A 14536-nucleotide genomic window follows, 5' to 3' on the forward strand; every position below is an offset into this window, starting at 1 on the left:
TATGAGAGAAAGATCAATGGGCGGTCAGAGAGTAAGATGGCGGACTGCGAGTCGGAGGTGCAGCGCTTGCCAGCCGCGAACGAGGACGTAACGAGAAACGCGAGCGTGACGATGATCACCAACGGGCGCGTGCCTCAACACCCGGTAAACCAGACAAATCCGATCGGACAGGGGCCAAGATGCGTCATCATTTACAAAACTGAGACTGGTTTTGGGTTCAATGTACGCGGTCAGGTCAGCGAGGGTGGACAGCTCAGAAGCATCAACGGAGAATTGTACGCACCGCTTCAGCATGTCAGCGCTGTATTACCTCGAGGTGCTGCTGAGAAAGCCGGTGTACGAAAAGGCGATCGCATATTAGAAGTGTGAGTAATCCACTCTCTCGCTTCTTTTGTTTTCTTTTCGGAGTTCTTCGATTATTTTGTTTCTCTGAGCTCTGTAGCTTACGATCTGATCATTGTACGTTTACCTGTCAAACGAGTACTGACTTTTACCTCGTCTGAGAAGTAAGAGTATTTCATATTGGATATTTACGGGATAAAGATCGCACACAACTACTCGTTGTATTCACTGTGTGCGAATTGTAACGGGCTACCCGAAAATTGTTAACCGTATAGATTGGACAGACGAATCGCTGTATGCTTTAAGCTTTATCGATACCGCTCGTTTTAATCAATTTCACTGGTTAGACGTAATCTCTCCCAGTACGGAAGATGGTTTCTGAGCTAGGTTTACATTTCACCTGATCCTACCACTCTATCAGGAAGTGAACATTTAATTTTACGAGCTAATATTTTGTTTCACTCGATTTTCGATCTTTTCGCTGTATATCTTTTTGTTAACGATCAGTATTATCTATATAGACATATATTTTAGAAGATATTTAAAAGATTTGTAAAACAGACGCTTTTGGAAAGGAAAATCTATACCGATCAATCGAGAGTTTTCCATTTTAATTCTCAAGCATCAGAATATATTATTCGATTAGAAACGTAATCGTCGTATCGATGTAACTGAAATAACGGTACAGATAAACATACACGCCTTGTACTTCGTAAGTAGTTTCTTTTGTTTGTATTTTTATAAGAAAGAATGTAGTTGCTATAAAACAGTAATACGTTTCCACGTTGAAGGAAATATGACACAGTATCGAGTTTGCAAATCAAACACATTATAGCGTTTATTCTCCTGATTTATGCCAGTCTCATGTGTAGATCTCCGATTTATATCGAGGAATGACGACTTTCTAAATGAAAAGCTGCCTTATCGACGCGATACTATGTAATTGTCGCGATCAAAGTTATTCAAAATTATTCAAGTTTCGATCACGCATTTTGACGTTTCGAAAAGTCGATTCAAATCGTTGAAAAAGTTTGCCGACTTGTCTCTTGACTGAAACTATTCTTCGACCTTATTTTAAACCGGTCATTATGCTAATTATTCCTGTTCGAGGTAATTAAACACGTAAATTTGCGTTGAATAACCAACAATAACCAACATGTAATAAAATTCGGAATAATATTTATTTCGTTGCTTTCGCTCTTGTTTATAACGGAAATATATTTTGGTACAGTAGTCTCTGCTGCTTAATCAGCCAGACGAATTTAAATTGAATGAAGCTTCTTATGTACCTCATGACATTAATCCAGCTGCATTGTTTCGTCCATTTTCGATCCATTTGTACTTTTCTAACATTGAAAAATATTTCAGGTTTTAACAAAATATGAAAAAGATCTTATTGGTGTGTATGATCTTTTGTTTAAAAATCTTACGTTGAAATCTTATTAAGCCATTACAAAATATACTTTTTGTTTGCTAAAATGAGAGCAAAATTGAAATATAAAAACTTGAGGATCGCAACAGGATCGCAATAAAGTAAATGTTAGCTCGTATTTGCTGTAATCTAGATAGCGATTAATATTTCACTAATGTTTCTCTGTTTTGGCCGACCATTTTAAATTCGCGCGAACAAAATATGAGAACGTATCATGTCGACAGCCTTTTTTTTGTCCACCTCCCCTCCATTTCCTGGTACTTCCGACCTGGAGTTTTTCTTATCTTTTTCTGCATTAGAAAACGCAACAGTATTATTATCGGCCCGATCTTTCGCCGTTTATTTCGCAAGATCGGTAATCGCCTTCGCAATTGGAATTTCAACGAAGCGTGCGATAATTTATCAATTTAAACATCGTGATACATTAACTGGGATAAAGATAATTTTCTTTCCCATTTCTTTGGGAATTCCTACTCTAATTTTTTAGTTTTCAGTGTTATTCCCCATTTATGAAATGGAAGTGCAATCTCTGATTTTTATGTGATCGTTGTATCAATAGGAAAGCTACTTAGAATTAAGCATGGCTTTTTAAATTTTTTCTCTGACGTATAATTCGTAATATTCTTATTTACCACAAGTCCAATGAGCGTTTTAAAAAAGTTTCATGCGTAACAGCTGTTGTTGCGATACGATTAGAATGGAAAAAATAAATTTAAGTTCCGTTCGAACCATATGTCATTTAACTTGCGGACGGACTCAGATGTATTATCAGCTGCAATATACTTAAAAACATTTTACTGTCTGACAAATAAATTTACCGTCCGTTGCATAATTATTATCGGTATAAAGTGTAATGTCAAGGCAAAAAAGAACAGACATATGGTAATACATACGTGGATTCTAACGATTCTGTAATGATCGTCTAATGGTACTGTAAACTTGTTGGTTTGTTAATTTTATTCGCGTGGGGCGTCATTGAAAACGAATAGGTAAACACGATTCACGATAAACATAATAAGTGTTAAGGACGGTTCTATCAAATCAAATTGTTTAAATAATTTCACGATCTCTGTAAAATATATACTTGCAAAATATATATCTTGTAAGTTTTTTGTACACTTCCAGATTTGTGTCAAATTCTATGATGTTTGTAGCGCTGTAATCATGACATTCGTGTCTCACTATAGCGTTAATGAAATTTCACAATGTTTCGCGTAACATATATAATGCATTTGTAAAACATTCCTATAGATGTTGAAATATTCACACGAGTCACTGTATATAACTATCGTTATGAAAACAAAACTTGTATAAGCACGCGATTCCCAGACGTAAACAGTTTACTCTGTGGCTTTGTTTTTGTCCAAGGAAGATTAACAGAAGACATTGTTCCCAGGGAAAAATGTATCAAGGTTTATTAGTTAATTCGTTATCTCGAGTACGCGCAATAGGTCACTGTACTTGATTCGAGAAATTGGACGTTAATCACGTAAGTAAGTACCTAAATCTACTATTTACAGTAACATATTTTATCATTTACACACACGTTGACCATGGTAATTAGAGTAGAGAGTAAATTCTATAGAAAGCAACTCGATAACATAAAGAGTTAATACGTTCGCTTGGCGAAATACTATAATTAATGTAAAATTGAGACAAGGTCGACTTAGAAATTTGATTCTTGTCTTCGATACGCTAGCTTCATCAAGCAAAAGCTTGGAGAAGATTTGTCCCTTGTACGGCTTCTAACAAGTGGTTACACGTACGCGTGGCGATCTCGTGGATGGACTTTTCAGCCGCCAAGGACACGATATTAAATTAGAGCGAAACGGGTGTTTCTTCGACGCGATTATGTGCCTCAGAAAAAAAAGAAGAAAATTGCTAAGCTTTAAACCAAACTTGGAAGTAATACCAGAAAATGTAGACAAAAGAGTAAGACGTTAGAAATAATTCCGTATCAGTTGTTAAGATGAAAAATAATTTTCTAATCGCTCAACGTAGGAAGTTTATATATACTTTATTTATCTATATAGTTTATATATACGCAATATTTATTTTCTAATATTCAGATGCGATTCAAGAGAATCGATGGGAAAAATATTTCATCAGTTCCTGTATCGCATCAAGTACAATCTTATTATTGCCATCGATTCATCCGATAGCGTTTGATCTGCAATCTGTTTTACTAGCTGCACCTGGACCGGTTTCATTGGAATAGCTGAGTAATTATATGAATGAACAACTGTTATGAAGAAACGCTACATAGTTTATTCAATTAGTCTATAGGCAAATGTTTGTAGTTATCGTATTACTAATATCTAAGTTTGATTTAATAAAGAAGGCCAAGATCTCATGCTTGGTTTTGTAAATTTGAAGAATAGGAAATTCGTAAATAAACATAACGTTGAATTTCCTCGAAATTTGTTAATAATTGCGTAAAGTTATTTATTAATGTCTGTTTAATGTATTATGTACGGGTTAATTTTACACATACGTAATTATATGTACAAGAATGCAAATAATGATCACTGATGAATGATTTATTTCACGCGATGCGGCACTAGATATTTTGTAACTTCAGTGATTACAAGACTACGAGTGTTTATGCAAATTTAGTTACATGACTAACTGGAAAAGTAAAATCTATGTGATAATTTCTTTCAAATGCTAAACGTTATATGAAACACTATGCTTTGAGTGTGTTATATATTTTCTTTACGTACAGTCTAAAGATTCGTACATCTTTAAATTTTCCAGAAATGCATAAACATCCACAGCCTAGGTATTGCCACAAATACAATTCCTCGAATTCATCGTTCTAAATCGATGAAATACGAAGTTTCACGATGTGTATTAGGCGTACGTTATGCATACTTCGTCCGTGCTGTTACTCTTTCATGACATTGTGTTTGGTGACTTACTAATAGATAACTAGTTCACATTTTCATCGTAAGAGCAGATTATCTCGATCCTGTTGAAACGTATCGCTCGGTTGACATACCGATAAATGTAAATACGCTTGGCATTCAGATATATGTATATGACCTCTTTTCTACGTTACATCTTGCGCTAAGTGTGAAAAATATTGTGGGAAAATAACGTGATCATAATGACGATTAATAACAAGAACTCTCGATAATGGAATCTTATCGATATTTTTAAAGAAATTGCAACACGTTGCGCGTATGTAATTTTTTTGCTCGACGAATGATCGATTCTGCCACATTCGGAGAAACACTGAGTACTACTGTATTATCGTTCATTCAGCGAATTCATCGCGATTTGCTTGCTTAGCTTTCCCTTCAATTACGTCCGCGACTGTGCCGATTAAAGCCTGGAGAACTGAAAGCCTTTGATGGAAACGAGTAGAATTGAATTGGTGATCAAATCTGTAGGATTTATTTTTCTTTCGGATAAGGTCAACGTACGATTAACCGTGGATGCAATGCAGATAGTATCGCGTGTTGATAATTGTAAACCTCGTCAGTTATCAATCAACGATGAGTACATTAAATCCTATCTTGGAGCGTTTTCAGCGCGCTCGAAGTATTCGGTCGTTTGCGAGATTAAACTGGAAAGAAAAAGCAAAGAGTTTCGCAGTTTACGTTTATGTAATTCTTGGCAATTATATATTACATGATTACGTACATTTTTACATGATTGGTATCCTCTTTCGACCAGACTGCGTCGTAAGGAAAAGTAGCACGCGATAAAGAAGCAAACGATAGTTTTATCGAGACCCATATATCTCGGCAAATCCATTTCCTTATCTTCTGTTCTTCTCCCTTCTTCTTTTTCTTTTTCTTTTTTTTTTTTTTTTTCAAGCATCAATCTTGACGAGAATATTAAATTGTCATTAAACTTATAAAACATTTTAAAATCAGTTTCGATAGTTCTATTTTTATCTTTGATCAATAATAGTCACCCTTACCTTTCATTGATTTCATTACAGTCTGTTCAGGTCAAATTACATTGTGCTAAATCGTAAGAGAAGCGAGGCGATTTTCTGTTGCTCCGATACTTATCCGGGACAGACGCGCAGAACACCTGAAAAACGGTTTGCTGTAAAAATAGCAACTCTCATTAAATATACTCGCATTGTCGTACGAGTCTATTAACAGCCCATGGCAGGAAAGTTGCGAAGAAAGTTTATCTCTAGGAATAAATTGATAAAACTTGAGCTTAACAATTGTACTCTCGATTCTCAACGCATTGAAAATATTCAAATACTTTGACCGCTGTATAAATTGATCCTCGATGAAAAGTCATCGTATACGACAAGAGTATTAATAATCAGAAGCATAGTAATTTTTTTTCGTTTACAACGCGTGACATTATCTGGTCAACCCAGTTCGCTGCAAAATCAAAGATAATAAAATAAAGTTAAGGTGAAGGAGGGGGGATACGAGGTCGATAGGGATAAGTATAAAGTGCACTGTTTATGCTTAGCTGGAGCGTAGATCGCAAATCAATCGCAGAGTCGTGCCTCCTCTCGCGACCAATAACAGTCGTCCTTTCACGTGTGGAATTCGAAGTTCGACCAAGGCTGGTCACCTGTTTTCCTCCTTCCTTTCCTCCTGTGTTTCTTTTAGTTGTGAAAGTCAAAACTAGCCAGGGAATCGCGACTGAGCAGAGAAAGAAAGAAGGAAAGAAACTGCAACATTTGCTTTCTTTCCTCGCTGTGTAGCTTCGAGTGTAGTCTGAACAGAGTCTAACAAGTCACTGCTCTGATTTTGCAACAGTTGACAACTTTTTCTTGATATCGTGGTGATAAAACTATAAAATGTTGACGTGTTATGTCACTGCAGTTCAATGCGAGTGGATGGAAAATCGTAGACGTCGCGGACCGAATCTTGACTCGCGGTTTAAAGCAATCACGGCAGGGTAAAAGAAAGATGTGTGAAATGATTGGTAGATGTTCTTTTTGGAAGATAAAGACTTGGTCTTGTTACAGAAACAATGTGAACGTCGAGGGAGCTACTCACAAGCAAGTGGTGGATTTGATCAAGTCAGGGGGTGATGTCTTAACGCTGACTGTTATCTCCGTCACGCCGCAGGAAGCGGAAAAGTTAGAACCTTTCGAAGATTTAAGGTACGCAAGTTGCCTTACGATTTATCGTGATAGTCTCTTTAAGAGATAAAATCTTCAAATTTTCAAGAGACTTAGGTGCTTAGAATCTTCTAAGATCTCTTAAAAATGGATTCTTAAGTGTTTCGATCTACTGACATGCACAGTCATCTACCAGGCGATGGGATCGTCCGGTGCGAAAAATTTGTATGTCAATGAGTTTAAAGATTTCGAGACTTTTGGAGCGTTTAAAGATCTTACGATAGATTTTCAAGCGTATTAAATGATTCCTCGTTTTCGCTTTTCGCGCATTTTTATTGGTCGATTACGCTTTCTCCTAGTTATGCATCGGTGGACTACAGCGAGAAGCGATCTCTACCTATCAGCGTACCGGATTATCACGTCCGCGAGAGGAAGCATGAGCGTTATGTGGTTTTCAACGTTCACATGGCAGGCAGACATTTGTGCTCTCGACGTTATCGAGAATTCGCTGCACTGCATATGGCACTGAAGAAGGAATTTATCGGTTTTAACTTCCCTAAGCTACCAGGAAAATGGCCATTTCAGTATGATATCCACATTAAATTCCGAATTTTTTCCCTCGACTCGTGCGTCTGATGTATTTTTATATGTAAATATTGTCATACTTGTGCGTAGATTGAGCGAGCTTCAACTGGACGCGAGAAGACGTGGGTTAGAACAGTATTTGGAGAAGGTTTGCGCCGTGCGTGTAATTGCCGAAAGCGATATCATGCAAGAATTCTTGGCCGATAGACTCGAAGAGGATGGGGATCAAGGTCCAGCTGTCGATTTAAAAGTACTATTGCCAGATCGCGAGGTTGTTACCATAACAGTTGCTAAAGCTGCCTCTGTCAGTGACGTGTACGATGCAGTTTGCAGTAGAGTGGGACTAGACGCGGAAACCGCGAAATACTTTTATCTTTTCGAGATCGTGGAATATAATTTCGGTACGTAATTCGGTAGATTGAATTATTTATACAGTGGCTACAAAATAGTATTGACACACGATTGTATTTATTATAATATTTACATGGTAATTAATTAGATCAAAGTATATATATGAAAGGAATATATTAAATGAATATATGAATATATTAAAAATGAAGTGTAGAATCTGATAAAAAGCGCTTCGTTGGAAAATATGAATGTGTGGCAAGATCTATTGTTAACTACTGTAATATATTCAGAGATGTCATTCGTTTTAATAGAATACCGTTCGTTTCGCAGAAAGAAAGCTGCAACCCCATGAACACCCTCATACCTTGTACGTTCAAAATTACTCGACCGCCAGTGTGACGTGTTTAGCAATAAGAAGGTGGCTTTTCAATGTAAATAGACCACTCAGCGAGCAAGCATTAACCTGGACTTTCTGGCAAACTGTGGACGAAGTTAACAGAGGGCACATTACGGCCGGCGAGAGATTGTATCAGTTGAAAGCATTGCAAGACGCGTCGAGGAAACACGAGGTACTAGCGACTTTTTATTTCTATGTAATATGTGCTGTACCCTCGTCAGTTTCAAAAGTCTTGTATTCACATTCCCTTTTTATTTTCTTGTTTGTAGTACCTAAAACTAGCGAAAGAATTGAGCGGTTACGGCGATATCGTGTTCCCTCATTGCGCGTGCGACTCACGAAAGGAAGGACACGTTGTTCCCGCTGTTGGAACACCGGCATTTAAGCTACACGCAGCGAAGGAGGACGGCACTTTGGAATCTCAAGTCGTTGAATTTCACTGGAACACCATTACTCGATGGGAGGTGGACGAAGAAGGAATGGCGTTCTGCTTTCAGTACACGCGCCAAGACAACCGTCCACCGCGTTGGCTAAAGCTTTTCACACCTTATGTGAGTAATGAGTTCCCCCTTTTTTCTTATTCAAAAGATGAATTTCAATAACTTAGTGCAACGTGTTACTGTGCATTGATTGCAGTCATTTCTTTTGATAGCAGAGCAATGCTGTTTTACGAGTCGTTGTATGTTGTATGTTGTATGATAATACAATAGTTAATAATCTGTTTACTCGCTACGTATAGGTGATATGTTGTGAGAGGACACTGCTACATTATTCATGATCTGTCTTTTCCATTTCTTTTTTCTTGTTGTATCGTTACGATTTAATCAAACTATTTTGCATATTTACGATCGAACATGTTACATTTTATTTACAGTACACGTTCCTGTCAGATTGTTTTGACCGAATAGCCGAAGAAGCAAAGTGGGACGATCCAGGAGAATGAGGTAACGTGCGGCGTTAAAAAACGTGTATGGTGCATAATAGCAAAGGTATCGTCTCATCGGACACATTTCACTTATCTTTGTAGCAAGAACATTTTGATTAGGATTACTTTTTTAAGACGATTCAAAAATTAATGGGATACCCTAATCACATCAGATTCCTGTTTGATCAGTTTCACGATGCTATCAACATAGTGCATCTGTTACGTGTTAGTGTACGATCTTTTAATAGTATTGCAAATACGAACAGTACTACTAGAAAATTAACATTTTCCTTTTGTTCTAAACAAAAGAACATCAGCATCAGATGGGAGTAAACGTATCGTTGTATCTCTAACTAATAACACTTCTATCGTAGATTGCGCTACTTTAGTTAGAAAGGGAAGAATACTAAGCGATCGCATTACTTTCTATGTAAGATATTGTTGCTATAGTATCATACTAAAACACCAGACGAATAGATGAACCTATTCTTTGGCCTATCGTTCATCGTGTGTAACGTATCTTTGGGTCTCGATCGAGAGAATCATTGAATTACGAGACGTTCCTTTCTACTAGCCTAATAGGTATCGCCAACTTTCGTTCGTTGAATCCTTGCGAGTATATGAACTTAACCAACAAGTATTATCTTTTAAGGGTTAGTTTCCTTTATACTCTATGCGCATTTTTTTTCACTTTTTCTTTTAACTTTTTTTCCAGCCCGTTTTCCATCTACGTATACGGTTGTATGTACTTGATAACGAAGTAGAGATTTTCCCAACATCAAGTTCATGTTATCATATGTGTAAAGTAAGCGTAATAGTGGTTCGAACGATAGCACAGATTACTTTTTCCCGAAGCTATATTTTTACTATTAAAGAAACAGAAGTATAAAGTAAAAATTGTTTTCGATCCGATCTCGTGTAATCGCGCGCCGGTAGTGTACAAATGGTAAATATACATATACCAGAGATTGTAAACGAGATGCGATCCAACTTAAAAACCGTAGCTGTGCTTAGGCGTTGAAATCATCGTTGAATTCGCAAACAAATACATTTCATTATCCTCCATTATACGAAGACAACATTCGTAACGTGTGTAAACGTTTGTCTAAAGATAAAACTTAAGGTAACGATGATTTGACGATGGAAGAAACAAGCGGCAAGATCCCGCAAATATAAATAAGACTTAAGAGAAACGTTAAGAGTTATAGAAAGATATGAGTAAGAACGCCATAGCAGGTGAGCAAAGAAAAATAATACTCAGTGATATTGTTAAAGAAGATACAGATAATAAGAACGAAACGATTATATATGAATAATTTTAGCGTCTTTAAGATCGGTAAATACACTGATGAACCTTTAAAGCATCTTGGCCTGTTCCTCGAGTTAACCGATGGAACAGCGAATTGTTCGGAACCAATCTATCGCCAGGAACATCATATTCGCCGTTATGGTCTCTCTATTTTTTCCTTGTCTCCTTGTTCAAGTTGCTTTCCATCGATAGGCTCTGCGATCTTTCGCACTTCCGTTCCGAACTATTCGCTTGTTCAACAATGAGAGAAGCCTCGGCAGATAATAATTATAGAAATAGATGTATAACTATCGTTAATGTTTTTAAACTTTATTCGAAGTGAATTGCGCGTGATTTTTGAGGCAGCAGAAGCCGAATGGTTTATCCTAAGGATATCGAAGAGGGATATAACGTTAGTAGCATTAAGAGTATAATCCTTGAAGTGCCGTAAGAATAATGAGAACCTTTTTGTTTAAATGAAACAAATGTTCTGTTCGCAAAGATTTCTAATAATTCAAGTTCAATTGATCGAATTAATCTAAGGTGGTTGATTATCGTTCAGTACTGTACAATATTTAAGCAGGGAAGTTTTGATTATTTTTATGGGAATTTCACGCATCGAACACCATACTATCCGATCAGATATATAAATATGTACGTCTGAAATATAAATCTACTTATTTATATATGTATCTGTTCCGCTCATATAGATCGATCAATCGAGGAAGTACACAATGACGATTTTTAATTTTTATTCTATCAATAATTCTACCATATGGGAACTGTGCAAAATGATCTGCAAGTTATTGTTGAAAATTTGCCCGTAATTATATTTGAACGGAGACGAACGAAGGTGGACCTTCGGTTTCTCGAGGCTCGGAACTGAAAATTGTAGTATCACGATGCTACGAAGTTCGCTTATAATTCAAGCATCGATCAATGGTTTGTAACTTCGCCAATACGATTACTTTTGTTTCACGTTATGAGTTTTCGTTCAATTTTTCCAACAAAAGTCTATAAATAATAGTAGCTTGGTCGTATTAGGCGTTACCTGCGCGATCATTTACTGCTTTAAGTTTGTAATTCGTGAAAGCGCAGTACACAAAGTATCGAACAAGTATTAAAATACCATTAATATATTCTAGCCGAAGGTCACGTCGATTGGCAGAAACGGCTGTAAGATTTTCATGTCTTTTTTGTGATATATTATTCCATTAATCGATGAAGTAATTATAAATAATTAATTCTTCGAGTTTCATCGGTAGCGTCGGAATAAGCAATTATGTGTTTTGCGGCAACAATATTTCTGACGAAGCTATGTCGTTACACGTTGATCATGTAGTCGAAGATAGAAATATTTTCCAGAGTAATTAGGAAGGATATTAAGCAAAGAAATATACGTCCAAGTTACATTGCTCCGAATCGCTAGCTTTACATTTTTAGAGCATGCATGTGAAAATTGTTTACCAAATTTGATCTATGTTTGTTATTACGTGCCTATATTTATTTATATTATATGTAATTGTATTGTGCGAAAATCATCAAGTTTATTTACTTATTAGTTATACTTATTTATCGTTGCCCAGTAGTATTTTTTGTATCGAAGAATATAAGAGATGTTATTTCTTTACTCTAATAAGGGGACAGTACGTCCAAAAAAAGAAGGCGGTTAGTTATTAATTACTTCATTAATAATCACGTTAAAAAGAAGTCTGTAAAATTGGATGACGAATTAGGTAGTTTAATTTAATTATTATTACAGTAAGACCATATCATTACAATTAACTCGTTAGACATTAATTAAAGTACTATGTATAATCGTAGCTCGTAATAACAAATGCTCCAAACAATTTATCATGTACTATTAGTTCGCGACTTTTGCTGTAAAACTGGTATTTCTGATTAACGTTGATATTGTTGCATTTGTTTTGGGATCATCTTGTTAAGAGTCGGGGAAAAATAAAATTACGAAAAAAAGAAGAAAAAATTAAAAAAAAAAAAGAAAAAATACAGAGAACATCACAACATCCGTCTTTATTGATACTGATATTTTTTTGCACAGCTCGATAACATAGCTAAACTCATGGAATTATTACTTCTCTATAATTTCGCAGATTTCAGGTTACGCTGGATATACAATGTCGCTTATGTAATAAATTGTGCCGTGATTTTGCGCGTCGTATAACGATGCCTGAGTTGAAAAACGAATAGTTGCACAGATTCGTTTTCAAATAACGTTCTCAAGTTCCTCTCGCTTCGTTTCGAACAGCTCCGTGACAACACTCGCGAGATCGATACGTTTCAAATCTTTCCCCAAGTTACGAACTTTCTTCGTAACTAATCGCTAATCACTATACAACAAGCCCTTTCCTTGATGCTCGAAATTTTCTTCTTCCACGAGCTCGTCGCAAGCTTTCCCTTAAAAAGATATCTACGAACGCGATCTTCTTTTTCTCCTTCGATACTAGAGGCTGCGTAAAACTAGTCGCGAACATTTAAAAAAAGAAATTTTTATTTCACGATTATGGGCCGCCTTGGTGACTGTGAACCGTCTTCTCGGGAAATATAAAGTTCCTACCGAAGGATCGCGACTGTACTAGTATCCGATCGGTAGCGACGTAAACACGCTGCTCACGCGCTCCGATTTGGTCACTCACGGGATTTATCGATATCAGTTGTCCGTGGGCGGAAAGAGGGACATATCTTGTATATATGCAAGTATGCGGTATTCAATTTTTATGTATTAGTGAACGCTTGCAAATCGGTGAGCGTTTATACGCGCGCAAACGCGTTACCGATACATTGAACGCGGTCTCGGAAGATATCGCTAAGTGGTTGCCGATATAAGGAACGGAAGATCAGTCTAAAACCACCTGTCTTCGAAGGTGGAGGTTCTCTCATCTAATCGTCTCTACGTACGCGGTATAATTTAGGCTCGAAATCTCGATAATCTTCTGCGATCAACCGGTTCGAACGTTCGATCCAGAATAATGGAGAGATTAAAGAGGAAACGGAAGAGAGCCGACAATCAAAAGGTGAGTGAACATTCTTCTTGTCTTTTTCCATTTACTTTTTTTTTTTAGCAGCGTAGTGAACGTATTTCGAGCAACGTGATCGATAACAATTTTAATAGTTTTTCCAGTAGAACCGCGTCGTGCCTTTGAAGCGATAAGAATCGTTTAAACGCCGCGTGAAAGTTGCGCGTATGTTTTCTCAAAATTACATTCTATATTTTTTTTCGCGAATCCGTTTCTTTACGTTTCTATTAGATTTTTCTTCGATCGAGTAAAAGGACGATCAACTTCAGAGAATCTTAAGACTTAAATCTTAAGTTCGGTGGTTGTTTTTAAATACTTTTCATTCTAATTATTCTCCTCGTCCTTTTTCAGTTATATCTGGAAATTATATACAATATGTATGACGAATATATACAAGTATAATAGTTTATTGAAAATTCATTGTGCGAACAGACCAAAGTGTTATGCAACTTTGACACTGCTCAACAATTGACGCATTGATTTACACCATTCCAAAGCTGCGTTCGGTTTTGCCGACCCATTTAAGAATAACATTTCCAAAGATGAAACGATATGAAAAAATCATAACAACCTTCTTACTGTAAGCGTTTTTATCCGTTGATTTGCCATGATAAATAGTAACGATAAATTGTAATGTTCTTTAATTACAGAATGCTTCTATCGAGTAATGAAATCTATTTAAATTACTACTTATCGTAAATCATCTTTATTTAAGAATTCTATCGCTTCCTGTTAAATAGTCTTACTGACGTCATGCAAGTTATCTAGCATTTCTAATTAGCCCCTTTTCTTTACAACTATAACGTATGTCCGAATACGTGGAAACACAACAAATTTATTTAGAAATAACATGAAACTTACAAATATAAATATTTTAAAAGATACTGTCATTCCATATTTATTAGGATCTTATTTTATTTTAGTCTGATTCACAGATTTATCGACTATTGTTTGAATTTCTGTCACGTATTCAAATTAACTTGCAGACCCTGTATTCTCTGAAACACGTTATCTAATATCGTTGTACGACAAATCGAACGAATTATAGAACGATTAAAAAATTAACTAAACTAACTAAAATTATAGAATTATAGACCGATAGAAACTAATTTGACCACCTATTTGTGA

The 14536-nt window shown here is 36.3% G+C and overlaps 2 protein-coding genes and 2 long non-coding RNA genes across 5 annotated transcripts in view; 2 read left to right on the top strand and 2 right to left on the bottom strand.

Moving 5' to 3' along the window:
* On the top strand, nucleotides 1-11056 carry LOC132913940 (sorting nexin-27). 2 transcript variants are annotated; one of them, XM_060972623.1, is made up of 7 exons: nucleotides 1-365; nucleotides 6729-6866; nucleotides 7184-7408; nucleotides 7500-7810; nucleotides 8091-8329; nucleotides 8427-8708; nucleotides 9032-11056. In XM_060972623.1, exons 1-7 carry the CDS (start codon nucleotides 37-39, stop codon nucleotides 9098-9100), a joined length of 1593 nt encoding a protein of 530 aa, XP_060828606.1. In that variant the 5' UTR covers nucleotides 1-36; the 3' UTR covers nucleotides 9101-11056. The 2 variants fall into 2 exon arrangements, with proteins under 2 accessions (XP_060828606.1, XP_060828607.1); XM_060972624.1 differs by lacking the exon at nucleotides 1-365 and adding an exon at nucleotides 6057-6658.
* Nucleotides 4018-5595, bottom strand: LOC132913955 (uncharacterized). The gene is made up of 2 exons (XR_009659491.1): nucleotides 5423-5595; nucleotides 4018-5345 (listed from the first exon to the last, which is right to left on the bottom strand). It is a non-coding gene; the product is annotated as an uncharacterized LOC132913955 (long non-coding RNA).
* Nucleotides 5696-14536, bottom strand: part of LOC132913957 (uncharacterized) — a 10750-nt gene continuing 1909 nt past the window's right edge. Inside the window, exon 2 of the long non-coding RNA XR_009659493.1 lies at nucleotides 5696-5821. This is a non-coding gene — a long non-coding RNA (uncharacterized LOC132913957). The remainder of the gene's footprint in view (nucleotides 5822-14536) is intronic.
* The window catches only part of LOC132913928 (myogenesis-regulating glycosidase), a 13446-nt gene continuing 11447 nt past the window's right edge, over nucleotides 12538-14536 (top strand). Inside the window, exon 1 of the mRNA XM_060972596.1 lies at nucleotides 12538-13405. Within this exon, the coding sequence (XP_060828579.1) occupies nucleotides 13361-13405 (45 nt within the window). The 5' untranslated portion in view covers nucleotides 12538-13360. The remainder of the gene's footprint in view (nucleotides 13406-14536) is intronic.

The sequence above is a fragment of the Bombus pascuorum genome, chromosome 14 (genome assembly GCF_905332965.1).
Source record: "Bombus pascuorum chromosome 14, iyBomPasc1.1, whole genome shotgun sequence".
NCBI classification, from domain to species: domain Eukaryota; kingdom Metazoa; phylum Arthropoda; class Insecta; order Hymenoptera; family Apidae; genus Bombus; species Bombus pascuorum.